We start from the raw sequence: 18473 nt of genomic DNA on the forward strand, positions 1-18473 counted from the left end.
GTGTGGGTTAGATGTAGTAACTCACTTCTGACACTCAGCATGGCAAAAGGAATGGGGTATCACTTCCAAGATTTCTTACAAAAAGGCTGACTTCTACATTGTTTTTTCACTCTCTCTCAGTGTCTCTCTGGCTCTGGAGGAAGAGAGCTGCCACGTGTTGAGGCTCTAGAGGCAGGGAGCAGGCAGCATTGCTAGCCAGAGCCACAGTCTTACGAACAGTCATGTAGTGAGCCCAGGGTTGGCGCCCACTCCGCTGAGCCTGCAGATGAGACGTTCTGCCTCTACCTTCATGAGACCTTGAGGCCGAGGCAGACGGCCAAGCTGCACTTGGATTTCTGGCCCTCAAAATCTGAGCTAATTAATTTTTGTTGTTTTAAGCTGATGTGTTTAGTTGTGCCTCAAGGATAACTAATACATCTACTTCTTACAATTTTTTGAGTCATACAATGTGACTGACATTTGTAAATGTCCTACTGGCACTCAAGAATAGTTTTTTTTTTTTCTTTTTAAAGTAGGGCAGAATGTTTGAGGAGGGAGGGGATATGGGGGGGAGACGGAGCGAGGTATACCCCCAAGTCAAGATTATTGTTTACTTTAGTTTCTCCTCATTTAAGCTTCACTTTATTCATCACTCATGTTACTTGATATGCAAGAATTAAGGACTGCTTTATTTCAATCATCTAAATAACCACTTTCAATCTACTAATGGCTTTGCCTAGATCTGATATCAGTATGGCTGACTTGGCCTTCTTTTTCTTTGGACTTACATGTTATACTCTTCATTATAGAAAAGTTTATTTTTCCAAATATCCATAAGAGTAGAAGAACAGGAATAAATTATAGCAGTAGAAAATCAATCAGTTATTAAAAGTTTACATGAAATATGGAGGATTAGAGAACATATCAAATGGCATGATGTAAGTGCTAACAGTAAAGTCTAGATTTGCAGACAAGTGACCCAGTTTATTTAATAAATTTCAAGAAAAAATCGGGCAAAGGGTGAACCTGTAGACTACAAGAAATTTAAGAAACATGTCAATCAATTGTAGTGTTTTAGACATTATTTGGATTCTGATTTAAGTGGGTCTTAAAAAGCAAAAAAATAGATCTTTTTGGTTCTCAAAAGATTTACAATTTTCAATAACTTTCCATGATACTTAAAAAGGAATCCTAGTTTACACTGTGACCATAGCTTAAGGTTACAGTGTGAGGTCTAACTCTGTAACCCCAACTGAGCAGCCACTGTCCCCCTCCGGGTGTGTCGCCCCACCTTGGAGCCATCACCATGCTGTCTGGCCTGGGTACCAACTACTGCCTCCCTCTGCACATCCATACTTGGCCAGTTTCTTCCCATCAGCAGTCTCTTCTGAAATGAGCTCTTCCTTGATTCACTCACTAGACTGAACAATGATTACATCTCCCTGTTTGTTTTCTTCCTAGGGCTTCCACATTTGCCCACTTGATCTTCCACCTCCCTGCTTGATTACAATGCGCTTGAGAGCATGCACCACAGCCTCTGCTACCATTTAGACCCGAAAAGCTCCCAAGCATCTATGTTCAGAGGTGGGGCCTGCTGCAGGTGCACTGCTGGTGTGTGACCTGGGAGGCTGCAGCGCTGTCCCCAGCTCACCCTGCTTTCTCTGCTTCAGGCTACACCAGTGAGTAGCTTTCATTTGCCATACTGCCTGTGCCTCAGACCCAGCTGGCCACAGACTGACCCTGCTGTGCACCAAGTGAACCACTCTTCCTCTGATGTGGGTGTCACTACTGTGGCCCTGGGATGGAAAAGTGACTAATTTATCCCTTTTGTCCTCTGTGTACTCAGAGAAGAGGAATGCAGATAGGAGTTAAAAAGTGGAAAAGGAAGGTAGCCTCTGCAATTCTTTCCCTCCCTCGATTGTTTCTGACCAATCTTAGACATTCATAGGCATTATGAGTGGTTGTCTGTCTTTGTTCTTTATGTTTCTATTCCTTGTCTTCTTTGTTTTGCTTTTTAATAAGCTTGGATTTTAGATTCTAGTAGGTACTAATTTCAAAAACTAAGCTTGCTATGAAAATGCTTCATTCCTTCACTCATAAAACCTGAGTACCTATGAGGCGTGGTGGCACAAGCCTGTAATCCCAGCACTCAAGAGGCTGTGGCAGGAGGATCATTGAAAGTTTGAGACCAGCCTGAACTAAAAAGTGAGGTCAAGGCCAGCCTGACCTGCCTGGAAAGACACTGACTCAAAAACAAACAAACAAACCAAAAACACCACCAACAACAACATCAAACACCTGAGCACCTATCATGTGCAAGGCACTGTGCTTTGGTGAGGCAAATTCTTTTTGGTGCATTCCCCAAAAGAGCTGCCCTCCTTTCTCAAGTAACCAAAGGCCTTTTACTGCACCGTGGAGCAGAAAATAGCTCACATCCTAAGCTCTGTGTCACTTGTGGTCCAGATCACTCTAGGATCATGGAGCCCACCATGAATTGGACAAAGTGGGAGGAGGGGCAACACTAATTTTCACGTAGTCTACATAGTTAATTGCTACAAGGTGCCTTTTCATGTTAACAAAGTTCTTTCTGAAGCTACAAATATTAGTTATATACAAGGAGAAATGTCTGATAAAAGTAGTTACTTTTTTGCAGAAAGCAATGATATATAATAAGCGTAGTGATTACATTAAAACATTACTATTGTTACTGGTTTTAATTTCATATAGCAATGAAGTACTTTCATGTCATATATAGATCTACCCATCCTCATATATCTAACATGTAATATATAACATGTAGCAGTACACTCAGGAAATTAGGTTGAGTAAGTAGATTGTACTTGTGTGACCTCCTGGAGTCCAAGGGAGGACAATGAAGGAGTCCAGGATGGTAGGTTGGCCAGAATTCTCACAAGAAGCAGAACTCAGGAGACAGTCAAAGAAAGGTACTTTACTGAAAGGACTTCTTACAGAGTGGGGTTAAAAGAACAAATAGTGGATAGTGAGGCCACTAGAGACTAGCTTTGAAAGGAAGACTTTATGACCCCGAGGGCTGAGAACTGGCACTGTGGAGGAGCAGGCATGGCTTGCTGTTTGACCCTAGGGCTGTGGCAGTAAGCAGCAACATCCTTTAGGAAGGGTCAAACATTACTGTGAAGGGATGGATGTGGTGGGTGTTTACGGCCCCCTGAGTGTGTGTGTGTGTGTGTGTCTAGCCACCTGCCGAGCTCCCCATTGGCACAGTCCAACCTGGAGCCAACAGAGCAGAACACAAGAAGCTACAGGCTGAGTGTCAGTCCCTTTGAGAGGGAGGAGAATGAATTGCAGGGCGTGGTGGTGGCGGCAGCGGCTAACAAAGAATGCTGGGCACTGAAGCCAAAGCGTTAAGGAGCCAGAGAAATGAGGTCAGTTCCTTGAAAAGGAAACAAGATCACTTTCACAGAATACAGACAAATGTCAGCCCTCCTCACGGGTTCTCCAACATTACTGTGAAGGGATGGATATGGTGGGTGTTTACGGCCCCCTAAGAGAGGGCGGAGGCTGGGCTGCCCTGCAGAGCCTCTTCCAGAATGGCTCTTCTGTCGGCCTGTGCTGCTAGCAGCTGGAAGCCAGACGTGGGCCAAGCTGAGAGCCGCCCTCACCAGACAGGCGCACACGCTTCTCTCGCCCCAGGTGACCACTACTCCTGCCTCCCCCAGGCCAACTCTCACCCGCTCAACTCAGGCACACTTAAAAAGCAGTGATTTGAAAGTGAAGAAGCATCCTTTCCCTAGAAGAGAAGAGGAAGCTGACAGTTTGGCGGTACCTGCGTGTGAGCTCAGCCTCTGTTCTCATTCCAGTCCTCGGTCTGATGGGCCTAATGGTATCCCAGGTCATGGGTGAGGGACACAGGCTCAGAGACGATGAAATTCATTCTTGCTCAGTTACGTAACGAAAACTGCTTTGTTTTCTGGCTAAGCATGAAAATCCCTTCCATGAGGAAGACTGTGTATCTATATAGGAACCCGTAGTGCTTTTTGCACAATTTTGCTGTAAATCTAAAATTGGTTTAAAATAGCTTATAAATTTAAACATATGTCAGTTTCATCCATCTGAAGTTCTTGGTTCTAGGAAAAGCATCCATTTAGGTTTAGGGAAGACAAGGTTGTACGAAGCAAAATAGGCACATTTTTCTAACTCTCTCTAGGCCATATTTTAAGGTAGGAACTAAATGTTATTTCCTGTCAGCCCAAATCACCACTCTGTGTAGAAATCCTACTTTATCAACCCTTTTACTTTCTTGTACTTGCAGGGATTATGGTAGCTAAAGTTGGGCAGCGGGAAGTTTCCTGTGTGAAGAGGAAATGGAGATTGGTGTGAATCTGCAGCTTATAATCAAAGTGCTATAAATTGGTGTGTGTGTGTGTGCGCGCGCGCACACGTGCAGTGTGCATGGCACTTGGATCCCTTCACGTGACATTATCAGATTGTACCGTACATCTATATTTCTTCTTGTCATTGGACTAAAATGTTCCTTTAGCAGGTAAACACACATACGTGCCTCAAACAGACAGAAACGTCCACAAGAGAAGTCCTCAAACTGACAAATAATGGATAAGCCAATAGTACTAGCCACATTAGCAAGACCAGCTGTGAGACAGGCAATTTCTCAGCCCCTTGCATGCTTTTATTTTTCCTGTCTTGCTATCTTACAGATCCATGGTCTCCAATATGAGGCGACACTTTTGCTATTACTGTATTATTGTGGAGGCTGTTATCACATTCCACCATTTTTTGCCCTTTTTCTCTTTCTCTGCCAAATTCTGATCATTCAAGGGACAGAGGAAAGATACTGGCAGTGAAGTAGGCTTCAAGGCAGCATCCCTCAGCGGCAAACAGAAGGAAATGCCTTCTCAGCAGTTTCCAGCCCTCACCCACTCACTCCCGGGGTGGGAGTGGGGCGCTCTAGACGAAGCAGGACTCTGTAGTGTGGGTTCTGAAGCTGGTTCTCAATTCCCTGCACCTCCAGATGCTCTCACTACCTTTTAATCAGGTCCATTTCCGCTTGATCCCTCTTGTTAAGAAGCAAGTTTCGGCTGTTCTCAAAGATGTCCTCAATCTGATCGGGCCAGAGGAACAGAGTGCTGTTCAATTTGATATCTTCTTCTGCAAAAAACACACAGCCAGTTCCAGGACACTGCTCAGCATGGAGGAATTAATTCAGCAGGACAGGAGACCACGGAAAGGGGTGGGACGGCAGTGACTGAACGGACCCACTGTGGATGAATGAGGCCAACACTTATTAAGTGCTTAGGAGGGGCCGTGGTAGAAGGCAGGCAGTATGATGCTCATTCTACAATGGGAAGCAAAAGTGGCTAAGCCAAGTGGCCAAGGTTACACTGCTAGAAGGCAGAAGAACAGGATTCAACCCTGAATCTAACAGCTCCGAAGCTATGTTAATTAATAAGTGCTCTGCTCCACTGGCTTCCCAAGCTAGAGCCAGGGAGAGCCAAGACCCGGGTTGGAGTTCTGGTTGTGCACTTCACGCTGTAGCGTTGCACCGAGTCTCAGCTCCCCTCTGGCTGTGTGGCAGTACTAGTGTCACTGCCCGAAGTCCTACCCATTATAGCTCTGGTCAATTAAAAGGCCCAGGGTTTCCTCTTGAGACTCTGTCTCCAAATAAGAAAATCAAAAAGAAGGCTGGGCAGCACAGCCCCTCCTATGCCCGCTCAAAGATGGGAATTATTAAGACTATGCAAAGGTAAAATCTATTAATTTATAAAAAGGATTTTGCATTTGAAAGTGATTTTGCCAGGTTTATCAGACACAAAATGCCAAAACAGGCACCTAAAAACCAGAGGCCAAGTCTCCTTCCTTGTACTTCACAAGATTCCCTCTGTGCAGCTTAAATTCCTGTCACTGGATTAAAATTTTAAATTCCTGTGAACGGGAGTAAGGGTTAGTGTCTGTAACATATAGAGGCGCTGTAAAAGCAGCATTTATGACGTTTAGTGGTAGAATTCCTATCCCTCCTTTCTTTACTTCCTTATTTCTAGAAGTAAATAAGGACTACTCTTCTACTTCTACATAAATGACCAAACATAAACCTCACATCCATATCCACATGCACATAAGGCCCTGGACTTACGGGGCAAGTCTGCATAGTCCATCAGGAACTCCAGCCGTTCTGCTGCATCTCTAAGTTGCCTCCTGAGTTTGAACACAGTGACATCGCTGGATTTCCTTAAGAATTCAATGAGTGATACCAGCTCCTCGGTGTTGGCAGGAATCTCACTGACTTTGTCCGCGATGGTATTGTACTGATTACAAATGCTATAGGAAAGGAATGGCTGTCATCATCATCTACAATGACTTTCTTGTAGATGCAAAGCTGACATGGTTTCTAATTAGAGACTAGAAGATTGATTTTCCAGTTTTTCTCTACCTGGAAATCCTTCATGGATAATGTTCACATGCATGCCACCACTGGGGGGTCGTAACACTAGTAATGTTTGTGTTACCATCTGACGTGTGTTTGGCTCTTGTGTTTGGCCTGATGCATTATAATCATATACATCTGATGATGGAAGAAAATTAGACTGAGTGACTTTATGCAAGTCCACATGGTATGTCAGAAGTAAGATCTGACTTTTGGTTCACTGACTCTAAAGTTCCCACGGTTAATCCTCATTTTCATGGGTAAATTCCATATTTAGACTAAAACAGTAAGAAATACCACCAGCAGCAAAACCATCCTTCACACTGTTATGTTAAACTGGAGCTCCAAATTTATTCAGAGCTACATTGAAAATGTTAACCAACAAGTTTGTGTGATCCAGGTTCTACAGTGACAACATTATCTTCATCTCCTGGGACCACTAGATCTCACTGCCATCCTCTAGCACCACCAGACAGTGAAAAATGAAATTACAAGGATAATTAGAATGTGCTATAATTTCCACAAGGCAAATTAACTGGCAGCTTTCAACATCCTAACTATAACTAAAAACAAATTATTTGCAATGCGTCCATCCCAGTGGATGCCAGATGGCTCCCAACATACGTTAATAATCTTGAGTTCTGCTATTATGACTGATTCATTACACATTAATGGTCATACCCTATATATGAAAACTACTCCTCTCATTTTGCCTGTCCTGACTATTCCATTTTAACACTTGGAGAGCCTTCCTTATAAAACAATTATACAGAAGAGAAAAAATCAAAACATTCTGAAGATGATGCTGAGACTTTAGAGAATCTTTTTTCTATAATTCAGAAACTTTCAGTAGAGAAAAATTACTTATTTCACTATAATTGGCTCAGAGCAGTCTCCATGTATTGGACTCACAATTACACTTCTCTACAGTTGGTTGCTATAGTTTCTAGCCTCTTTGCAGTCATCCCCTGGATTAGTCAGTACAGGTTGCCATAACAAAATACCACAGATCTGGCAGCTAAATAACAGACACTACCCAGACGTGGTGGCACACACCTATAAGCTCAGCACACTGGGAAACAGAAGCAGAAGAATCACAAATATGAGCCCAGCCTGGACAACTTCTCAAGATCTTGTCCAAAAATAAAAAATAAAAAGGCTGGGGACAGAGCTCTGTGGTAGGGTATCCTTGGGTTGCATTTCCAGTACCACAAAAACAAAGCAAAACAAATTTTAAAAACCAGACCTTTATTTTCTATTGGTTCTGGAACTGGGAAATCCAAGGTCAACATGTAAGATAATTTGGTTCTCTAGAGCCAGGGCTCCTTCCGGCTCTCAGATGGCCTCCTTCTTCCTGTGTCTTCACATGGTAGAGAGTGAGAGTCCTATGGGGGTTAGGGCCTGATGTACAAACTCTGGGGAAGCACAATTCAGTCTACAGCAGACCTGACCATGAGGCTGAATTCCAGCCAGTGGGAAGTGGGGGTCAGTGATGATTGTCACTTTTGAGTCAGGCACACAGAACTTCCCTACTCTTCTGTGCTTCTGCCTCTTCCCAACTGTCCAGGACAGGGATGGTGAACCTATGGCATGTGGGCTGCAGCAGTTTGTTTATTATCTTTGAAAGCACTAAAAGGTTCACTGTCACTACTCTAGGATGTGAACACACGGGACAAACACACAAAGAAGGTCTCTTCCACCAATCTGGAACCACCCTGTGCAATATGTAAACCCCACTGCATTCAATCACATCACGTAGGACCATTTGGCACAGAATGTAGGATACTCTAAGGCAGATCCTGTTGCCTGAGTTGAATCTGTCCTTCCATTTTGCACAAGGACACCCAGAAAAAATGTCACTTGGCCACTGGCCAGAAGCTCCTTAAAGGATTCAGTAGGTAGGAACAGCTTCACTAGCTAAAAGCCTCCAAAAGACCCCTGAGTATGGGCAATGATCTCAGCAATCTGACTTAAAACAAAATCTCCCTGCCTTCTACATCTATTGATAACATTTTAAAATATAAAGGGCCAGAAGCCCCATACACACAGGGCTTTTATCTGCCTAAGGGAGGGGAGAACACAAAAGGGAAACCAGTAAGTCCTGCTTGAATCTACGATCTCTTCTCAATCCCATTGTGATCTAAGATCTCTTTTCAATCCCATTGTCATTGTTGGGATGAGACTTCACTAGCAAGAAAATATGCAGTCACACCAAAGGATAATTCTTCAGGGCCTAGAATTTTTGTTTGTCATTTCAGGTTCTGGCAACTTCGACAAATGCCCTGCATCGGTATAATTGGCATGTCCACATTGCTGCCGATGCCCTCAAAGGCACTACCCCAACACCCACACTCTTTCCCAGAACTGCTTTCTAGGGTGCTTCATGATTAAAATAGAAAGGTTTCTGCTCAGTGATTATATGACAGTGAGTGGCAAGGATCAGCCTTGGGAGCAAACAACACAGAATCAAACTCATCTATTTGATCAAGTTAGTTTTTCTTTCTGGGCCTCCCTTTCTCTTTCATTAAGTAAAGGCTCCTATATCTCTTACCAACCCCATAGGGCTACTGAGAAAGTTAAGTGAATGAGAACCATTATTATAAGGCAGAAAGAGGTTTCAGAACTTAGCCACCAAACTGGGGTTTGACCACTGATCTGGGGTTGCTGCACCCTTGGAGGTCCCTCAGTGCATAATGAGACCCATACTTTATATTAGGAGACTTAGAGAAATTATTCATTTATTTTGATAAGGATAGATACACTGGCCAACTAAGGCACAATGCTGCTTTGCTTTGACAGGAATAAATTAACTATGGTTTAAGAAAAAGAATTAGTTGGGCATGGTGGCAATGTCTGTAATTCAAGAATTCTGGGAGGGTGAAAGAAAAGGATCCCCAGTTCCAGTCCAGCTTGGGCAAGTTAATTTCTTAAAAATAAAATAAAATAAAATAAGATGATGATGTAGTTAGTGTGAAGACCCTGGGTTTAATCCTCAGAAGAAGGGAAGGAAGAGAGCAAACAAGCAAGCACAGAAGAAGGAGGGATGGAAGAGAAAGAAGCAAGGAAAGAAGGAAGAAGGGAGAAAAGAATGGAAGGAGTGGGGGAGAGGAGCAGAGAGGGAAGCAGAGGGAGGAGGAAGGAAGGAAGCAAAGATCACAGGAGCCGAGAAAGTTGCCAAAGGGTGCCCTCAACCTGCCCCAATCCCTGCATGATTTCCTTTGGACTGGTCACCTCCTGGCCTGAACCTGAGCTCCCTATCCCCCTCACCCTGGGGCAGAAAACCTTCAACTCCAGGTTCAGTCTGGCCATTGCAGGGAGGCGCGCATGGTGGCCACTTTTCCACTCTTTGGTTGGTGTCAACGTCATTGCCACCAGCACAGCTGAAGTACCTGGTATTGGTGTTGCGGTTTACATCCACTTGGTGCTGAATCAAACGGTCCTTAAGGTTTTGTGCTCGCTCACAGAGTTCGTAATTCAGAATCATGGCATCCAGACAGAACATGGCCAAGGGCACGGTAATGTGCATGGATGCAATTTCACTTCTCCGCTTTTTTATGCTATTGATCCTCTGTAAAAAGAAGCACATTTAATAACTTAGTTTGCCTTTGAGCCTCTACCCTGAGGCTCATCCCAAGCCAACACTAGCGCAACATGGAAACAAACTGACTAATCGTTGGGCTGACTACAGCACATCCCACCAAGGTTTGCAATATCAAGTGGCATCTCTCACTGCTTTGGTTTGTGTTTAGTTGTCCCCCAAAGCCTCATGCAGTCACTGCGGTGCACTTCTAGAGTTCATGATTAATTCCTAATCCAAATTTGGGTTTATGTATGAGAGTGCTACACTCACCCTGCGGCAGATAGCCTGAATGTAGTATAAGGAAGGGAGAGAGGCTTGCCTCTGCCGCTGCCGCTGCTGCTGCTGTGCTGTGCTGCTCCCTTTTGTTCTTGCTGTTTCTCTGGTTTCCGCCACATGAACTGCTGCCCTTTGCCACCCTGCCTTGGAGCCAGCCAAGTATGGACTGAAAGCTCCACACACTGTGAGCTAAATAAACCTTTCCTTTCCTTTCCTTAATTTTGGTGTTGGGTATTTTGTCTCAGCAACAAGAGAAAACCAACCAAGACACCTACCATCACAAAATCTTCAATTTCATGATTTTCTTTCAGGAATGCTGTGATGCTTTGCTCTGCTGTGTTATCCAGTAAGTCATCATACTTTTTGTATACATTTAAGTATCTTCCATACCAAAGAACATGAAATCAAACACACAAACACAGGTCAACAAATCAGACAAGTCAGACTGACAGTTGAAATAGTTAACCGCATAAAAAATAACTCAAATGTGGAAAGAGAAATACAATTCAAAGGTGCACTGAACTAAGAATTCAGAAGTTTGGGTTCCCACTCCAATTTTGCCACTTCCTTATCTACAAACTTAGACAAAGCTATTTTACTATCTCAAAAAATCAGTGTTTTCAATTTTAAGTAAAAATAATCATTGATATGTTATAGGATTGTTATAAGTTATATATATATATATACATATATATATATATTACTATGTTGGCTTACAAGGAATGTACAGTAAATATTAGTTCTCACCCTCCTTTCCAGGTAAAAACTTCTGTCTGATTTTTTAAGATGAAAATTTGAAATTAACTTAAAGCATATTAAATTAAGTTTCTCTGCTTTCAGGTCATGTAAAAACAACTGAACAGATTGCCCCAAAATAAGAGGATTAATTTAGGATGAGTCTGACTTCACTTAAGTTTAAATTAAAATAAAACTGATACTGAGTAGGTAGAATCAACTTGGTGGGGCCTGGACGTATACTTCCAAGTGTTGGCAAAAAGAGCAGAGACATTTAAATTGAGATACAGATACAAGCTTATATAATTTCTAGTCCAGAAAGACAAAGTGAGTGTATAAGACTCCACAAACAGAAAAAACAGGAGTTTCCAAATGAAGTCACCACGTCATATTCATGAGCACAGAGCTTCCAAATCAGAAGCCTCACTTAGGATTAGCAGTTGTTCTCGACCTGGAGTGATTGCAGCTTGCAGGGGTATGTGGTAATATTTGGAGACAGTATCAGTTGTTACAATTAGGGGGCTCCTACCAGCACACAGTGGGTAGTGGCAAGGGACATTGCTAAACATCTAATCACATGAAGGACAGCCCTCCAAATATAGAATTTTCTCATTGAAAATGCTAACGGAGCACTCTGGAAACATTGGGTTAAGATCACCAAATGTCCAATTTTGGGGGACAATTACAGTTTGTGCTTGTCACACCCTGGACACTACAATACTTTCATTCTTAAAAAGTCTTAGTTTGGAAACTACACATACAATCACCCTAAAACTAATGACTGTTCATATGAGCAGCTGCAAGGAATTCTACAGTGTGCTGTGGCGTGGGCTTGACCTATGGAATCAGATGACTGTCCTTGAGCCCATTTCTTTCATTCCAAATTCCAAAAGCTCTGAAGAAACAAATTTGCATCAAAATTCACTTGGTGGAGAAAGCTAGCATAAGCTGAGGAGGCTACTGATGTCAATGTTTCTGGATTTCACAGCAGAAACGTGAAGAGGCTGCTCCAGGCCTCACAGAAGCTATAGCACAGTGTATGCTAGATGCATTACATGACTTTTCTGAAATCCAGAAACTGCTGCTGAAGTCTATCTGATCTCACAGCTTTCAGATAATGGAGATGAACCTCTAATTGAATTTGATTTCTGGATCTCCTATTTATTTGCATTATAACATTAGGACAATTACAGTCTCTTCATCTGTACAATAGGAACAAATGGCAATAGCCATGCAAATATTGGTTATTCTTTATTATGTATATGTTTTAGGAGTGTAAGGACAGAGACTACTTTTTTTTTCATAATTGAGGCTACTTATTTGATGATAGTTAAAAACCAATTCCAGGCTGAGTGTGGTGGAACACACCTGTGGTCCCAGCATGCAGAGGCTGAAGTAGAAAGGTCACTTGAACCTGCTCCTTTGAGTTTAATCTGGGCATGATAGCAAGATCTCAACTCAAAAACAGAAAAAAAATCAATACCAAAAGGCTAAGTAATCAAGTTAGAACTAAACCAACTTACTTGTGGGGGCCAACTTGATTTTTCTGAAATACCTCAAATGTTTCATCCACAAAATCAGCAACGAGTTTCTCATTCATGTTAACAGTTCCAAGGGTCAGGTTATATCCTTGCAACTCTGGGAACAGGATAGATTCCACCTACAGAGCAGAAGCAAGAAGGGAGATAGTGCCAAAATGCAAAATCCCCGTCACACTGGGCACACTTCCAGGAACCCCAGCAGCACTGTAAAAATATTTCCTCTTGAATAATGTTACAACCACCCAGTTGTCTGCACTCCCACTATTCTCTTTTTCATTTGGATCACTTTTCTTTTAATTCCCTGCTCTGTTCAAGTCTCTTGCCTTCAGAGAATCCTCTTGGTTCCTTTCCCTACTGAAAGCTCACTTCTTGAACTTTTTTGCTTGTCACTTAACACACTTGCAGTTAAGTGAATGTCTAATGAACTGTTCTAAGTATGACCTAAAACATAAATACTATGACCTGGAATTGTTTTACTTCTTTGTTGTGTCCTCAGAGTCTAGCTAGAGCTTGGCATTTAGTGAATGCTCAATAAACTATAGCATTATGTGAGCAATGCACCCCCCAGCGTAGGAGTCCCTTCCAGGCTCTCCTCTTGGCCCAAGAAGTCAATATTTGTAATCCCAAAGTTATGTTATTGGAATCCCATCAAGTTCATTTCAATCTACCACTCCTAGTGTAAGCCATGGTAAAAGTAAAGACACTAAAACATATTTATAATTATTGGGGAGCCAAGGGGCTAGCTATGAAGATGGCTTTCCAGAACAAAGAGGCTGACCCAGGGCCATACCTGGCTTTTATTCAGTGGAGGAGGAGTGGCTCAAGGAGGAATGCCTGAGAATTGTAGGTGAGTACTGTGAGCTGAACTAGATAGGTGACCTACATTTACCTCTGCCATATGCAGACAGGATCTGCAGAGAAAGTAATTTGCATTATGCTATTGAAATAGTATCTAATGTTTTGGGGGTCTGGTGCTTCAGCTCTGATATAAACCTTCAAGCCCCAGGAAGTCCTAGCCTTTGTCTCGAGGCTCGATCCCAGCTGGCAGTGCAGAGCATCAGATCTTTGTCCTGTCTTGACCTGGCTCACAGTAAAGAGCAGCAGGTGTGGGTTACCAGGGAAACCATCTTCAAAGACTACCATCAACACCTTGGCTAGACTAATATACATTGCTTAAGGCCAATTTAAAGGATGAAGAGAAGTCCTAGCCAGCTCTGTACATATCTATACAAGGAAATAAGGTCAGGCTCAGCCAAAATGGAGACACTTGCTCTTCTTTCAAGGAGAGCTGTCCAGGTATGCCTCCACACCACTCACTTTTGTTACCAGAGACACAGGTTCTAACTCTGACTCTATCTCTGACACACTAGATAAACTACTACTCTTGAAACCTTTATATTTTCATCTGTGAATGTTCAAGTGAAACAAAGCTATGACTTTATGATCACAAGGCACTTTTATTTAGAGCTAAAACTCTCAGACTTCTTAGTGTCTCCAAGAAGGTTTTCATTTGCATGATTCCTGCAGGCTGCAAAGTTCTGCTAGGGACCCACACTTTCCCTGTGCTCTCTCTGCTAAGAAAGGTTTTAGCGATTGGTTACAGAAAAGATGTTTAGAATGATTTCCTAAGTTATATGTCTTTGAGAAGAATGCATTGGTTTAGAAAGGAGGAAAATACAAATGATCTTTGTCATCTTTGACCAACCTGAAAGGTGTTTCAATCAGTACAGGCGCAGCTTCTTTGCCATGGGTGCGTTTGCAGACAGTGGCTGAGAGCAGAGAGATGGAGAGACTGGCACTGATCAGTGGTGTGGGCGCAGTGGCTTGGGGCAGCACAGCAGGGGCCCCGGGCCACGCGGCAGGTCCCAAGTGAGCAGGAAAATGGATCTTCTCTCGAGAAGAAATCTTCAGTCTAAAAAAGAAAGACTACTTCTTTTTGCAGTTTCATAGCCACGGCTCTCCGGTGCCTTAGAGTGCAGCCTGGGAAGCTGAAGCAAGAGCAACTAGCTCCCTCTAGGTAACCAACATGTCTGTCGCTTCCTGGATTTCTCCTGGCTTCCTGAACCTGGGCTCTTTTGTCCTGCCACCACCCACAAGGCTGGGATCTGTGTACTTAGGCTTTGACATTCTGGGCATATGAAGGGAGAGAATCGTCCCCTTGAGAAAGAGACTGGCCCTTTTCCAGAGCGGTGGATGCATTTGTCCTCATGAAAGTAACAGCACATTTTCAGTTCTCTTCCAGCTGTACTTTATTCTTGCCTCCGATTCAGGTGGGTGTTGTTGTTGTTGTTGTTGTTGTTGTTGTTGTTGTTTGTCAAGATTACTACATCCCTGTTGTCTTCAGTTGCATTACTGAGACCAACAATTTCCAATATTTACTTTGGTTTCCTGTAGTAACTCACAAATATGCCTCCCTTCTCCAATTTAAATACTATTTACTTTCAAGAGTTTCTCACTGATCCACCCTGCTTTTTTTTTTTTTTTTTCTGTATTTTAGGGAAGTGTCTACAGGGTGTTCAGGTTCTCACTACTAGATTGGACTTGTAGTGATCCGCCTATTTACAGCCTCCCAACAGTTGGGTTTATAGGCGCACGCCACCAAGCCCAGTCTCAATGGCCATCTCAGCATGCCCCTGAGGTGGGGCCGGCACAGCAGGCCTGGGGATTGAACCCAGGCCCCTGCACCTGCTTGCAGGCGCTTTAATCCACTAAGCTATTTGGCTGGCCCTCTTTTTCAATTTTTTATGAGCATGTGTTGGCAATACATGGTAAGTGCTTCATGTTCCAGTACTACTCCCAGTGGTGTGAGAACTTGTGCATACATATGCATATAGCACACCGTGGTCCTTTTTGCCTCCCTCCCCTCGCTCATGTCTCCTATCCCAGGTGCCCTTCCCATCCTTTCAAAGAAGCAACTCTTCAATTCATTGACCCTTTTTGTTGTTTTTTAGTCTCAATTTCATTAATTTCCACGTTGATCTTTAGAGTTTCTTTCCTTTTATTAATTTTAGATTTGGATTATTCTTATCTTTGTACATCTTGAGATTTATAATTAAATTATTTATTTGGTTCCTCTCCATTCTTTTCATGCATACAATTACAGCTACTGTATGATCTTCCCTCATAGAATTATTTTCACTAGTTCCATAGATTTTGATATGTTACACTTCCAATGTAATTTGAGACTACAAATTTTTAAATTGTTCCCAGATTTTTTCTGTGATCTATTGTTTTTATTCAATAATGTATTATTTATTTTTCATGTGTTTGCATTTTTTAGCTGTTGTTTTCTAGCCTCATTCCACTAAGATCTGTTAGTATACAAGGGATTATTTCAATTCTTTTATATTTATTGAAGCATATTATCTGTCTTTAGATGGTCCATTCTGAAAAAGTTCCATGTGCTCTTCAGAAAATGTATCTCATGTTGATAGACAAAACATTCCAGAGATATCAGTTAAGTCCATTTTTTCAGTGATGTGGTTTGACTTTGATGTTTGCTATTTTTGGCTGGCTAAACTAAAGTGAGAGTGAGGTACTGAAGTTCTGCATAATGATTGTATCGCTGTCTATTTGTCCTTTTTAAGTATAGTGGTTTTGTTTTATGGAGGTGAGTGCTCTAACATTCAATTCATAGATGTTTACCTATGTCATTTTTTCTTGTTCAACTGTTCCCTTTACCAGTCCAAGCCAGCATCTCTGTCTCTTCTGGTCAACTTCAGCTCGAAGTCTGTTGTGTCTAATAATAAGATAGCTACTCGTGCTTGTTTTCAGGCTCTGGTTAAATGGAGTCTCTTTCCATTCTTTCATTTCCAGTCATGAGGTTTGGATGAGGTATGTATCCTGAGGCAATATGGGATTGCTTTTTTTTTTTTTTTTTCCCAATTTGCCAATCTGTGTCTTTGATTAGGAAGTTGAGACCATTGACATCAAGAGTTTCCACTGTAAGGTGTTGACTGAATATTGTCATTGCATTATTTTTCTACTGCTGATCCTTTCTCTTTTTTCTTTACTCTCCTAATCAGACAGAGAACTCATTTCCTTTGAGCTCTTTGTTGCTGGTGGCCTCCCGTTTCTGTTTAGGATTCCCTCATGTGCTTTTTGCAATATGGTTTAGTAGTCATGCATTTCTTTAGGATTTCTTTGTTATGGAAAGTCTGCACTTGTTTATTTTCAAGGCTATTTTGCAGGATATAAAAATCTGAGTCAACAATTGTTTTCTTTCAGGGCACAACAAAGTTCACCCCACACTCTCTGGGGCTTCAAGGTCTGTGTTGAGAAACGTGCAGTTGTTCTGACAGGATTGCCTTTCTACATTAACTTTTGCTTTTCTCTAACAGCTTTTAGCCTTTGCTCCTTTGGTTGAATTTCTGGAATTTTGATTATGATGTGGTATGGAGAGTTTCCTTTCTGATTATAGCTATTTTACACCTATATGGCTTTGGTATTTAGGTATTTAATTCTTTTCCTGGATTTGAAAAAATTTCTCCTATGATTCCAGTGAATACATTTTTATACCTTTGGAATCACCTTCTAATTTCTCATTTGTTCCTATACTTCTCAGGGCTTTTTAAAATTTTTGAGTCATCTAGCAACTGCTGGATCTAGCTTGAATGATATCTTGTCATTTTTGGGGCATCACAGTTTTCTTACCTACTCTACGCACCTTGTCTTCTGTTTCTGACACTGTCCTCACCACATTGGTTAAATCCACTGAATTTTTCTGAAGTGGTCATTCATATCTTGTAGTGACTTGCTTAACTCAGTTAGTTTATTGTTCATTTCTTCTTTAAACTCATCAAACATGATATTCATAAAATCTTTTATCTGAAGTCATTAAACATTATATACATGTTTCTATGTTTCTTCTTTTAGCTTTTCAAACATTGTGATCATTTGAGTTCTCTGTCTATGTCTTTCTTTACTTCTGTGTCTATGAGATCAGCTGTTTAAGACTAAGGATTTTGAGAACATTTTGTTGCCTTGCTTTCTCATCTTTCTATTGTTTTTGTGTTGTAGGTTGCCCCTGCTGCAGCAATCTCTTTAGTTAGATTATGCCTCCCTGTAATATGTCCTTGGACTTGGTTATGTGGTTTCTATAACCCCCTTCGACTTATTTAGCATAATATTTGAGGGTTTTCTTAGTGCCTAACCTTCTTCTGGGGGTTGATATCCACACTACTCAGGGAGAAGAAAATGAACCACAGTAATGTTGAAGACACAAAGAAAAATGAGATACTGGCATACAGTGGAAGCCAATTAAAAGCAATGCCACTATTAACAATTAAAGAGAAATCAGCAATAATAGAGACAAAGACAAATCAGTTGTTGATATATCATAAGAAGAATTAATAGCTACCACCATACCATCTTTAACAATAGAAAAAATATCTTCAATAATGCAGACACAAAGACAAGCCAAATATTGACATACAGTAAATATCTATTACAAGCAACAAAGGCCGGGGAGATAGCTCAGTAGAATAAGTGCTTGCCTAGCAAGCACAGGGTCCTGAGTTCAATCCCTGGTACTGCAAGTAAATAAATAAATAAATAAATAAATAAAGCAACAACTATACCACCATTAACAATAGGAAATAATTTCATAATAGCATACAGTCAACTAAATAGCTAAAAATTAAAGAAGCTTAATAGTAATAAAAATAAAAATGGAGATAGAGGGGAAGGAAAAAATGAACAAAGTAAAATTTGAAAAGGAAGAAAAAGATGAAAAGGAGGCATATAAAAGTGAGTTTAAAATCTGATTAAGGAATAAAAGAAAGTTAATAGAATTAGTGGGGAGAGAGGGAGGGATGCAGGATTAAAAATGGTATTAAGAAGTGTTAATGGGGCTGGAGAGATGGCTCAGTGGTCTAAAGCACCTACTTAGAACAAGCTTGGCAAAGCATTGGGGACCGCGGTTCAATCCCCCAGCACCACATGC

The 18473-nt window shown here is 41.7% G+C and overlaps 1 protein-coding gene across 1 annotated transcript in view; it reads right to left on the reverse strand.

Annotated features, from left to right (window-relative positions):
• The window catches only part of Dnah3 (dynein axonemal heavy chain 3), a 188169-nt gene that overhangs the window by 147673 nt on the left and 22023 nt on the right, over positions 1–18473 (reverse strand). Inside the window, exons 12-16 of the mRNA XM_023701788.1 lie at positions 12512–12648; positions 10529–10634; positions 9787–9965; positions 6107–6291; positions 5001–5124 (exon numbers count right to left, since the gene is read on the reverse strand). Coding sequence (XP_023557556.1) covers positions 5001–5124; positions 6107–6291; positions 9787–9965; positions 10529–10634; positions 12512–12648 — 731 coding nt within the window. The remainder of the gene's footprint in view (positions 1–5000; positions 5125–6106; positions 6292–9786; positions 9966–10528; positions 10635–12511; positions 12649–18473) is intronic.

Source organism: Octodon degus, unplaced genomic scaffold (genome assembly GCF_000260255.1).
Source record: "Octodon degus isolate 3935 unplaced genomic scaffold, OctDeg1.0 scaffold00001, whole genome shotgun sequence".
In the NCBI taxonomy this organism is placed as follows: Eukaryota; Metazoa; Chordata; class Mammalia; order Rodentia; family Octodontidae; genus Octodon; species Octodon degus.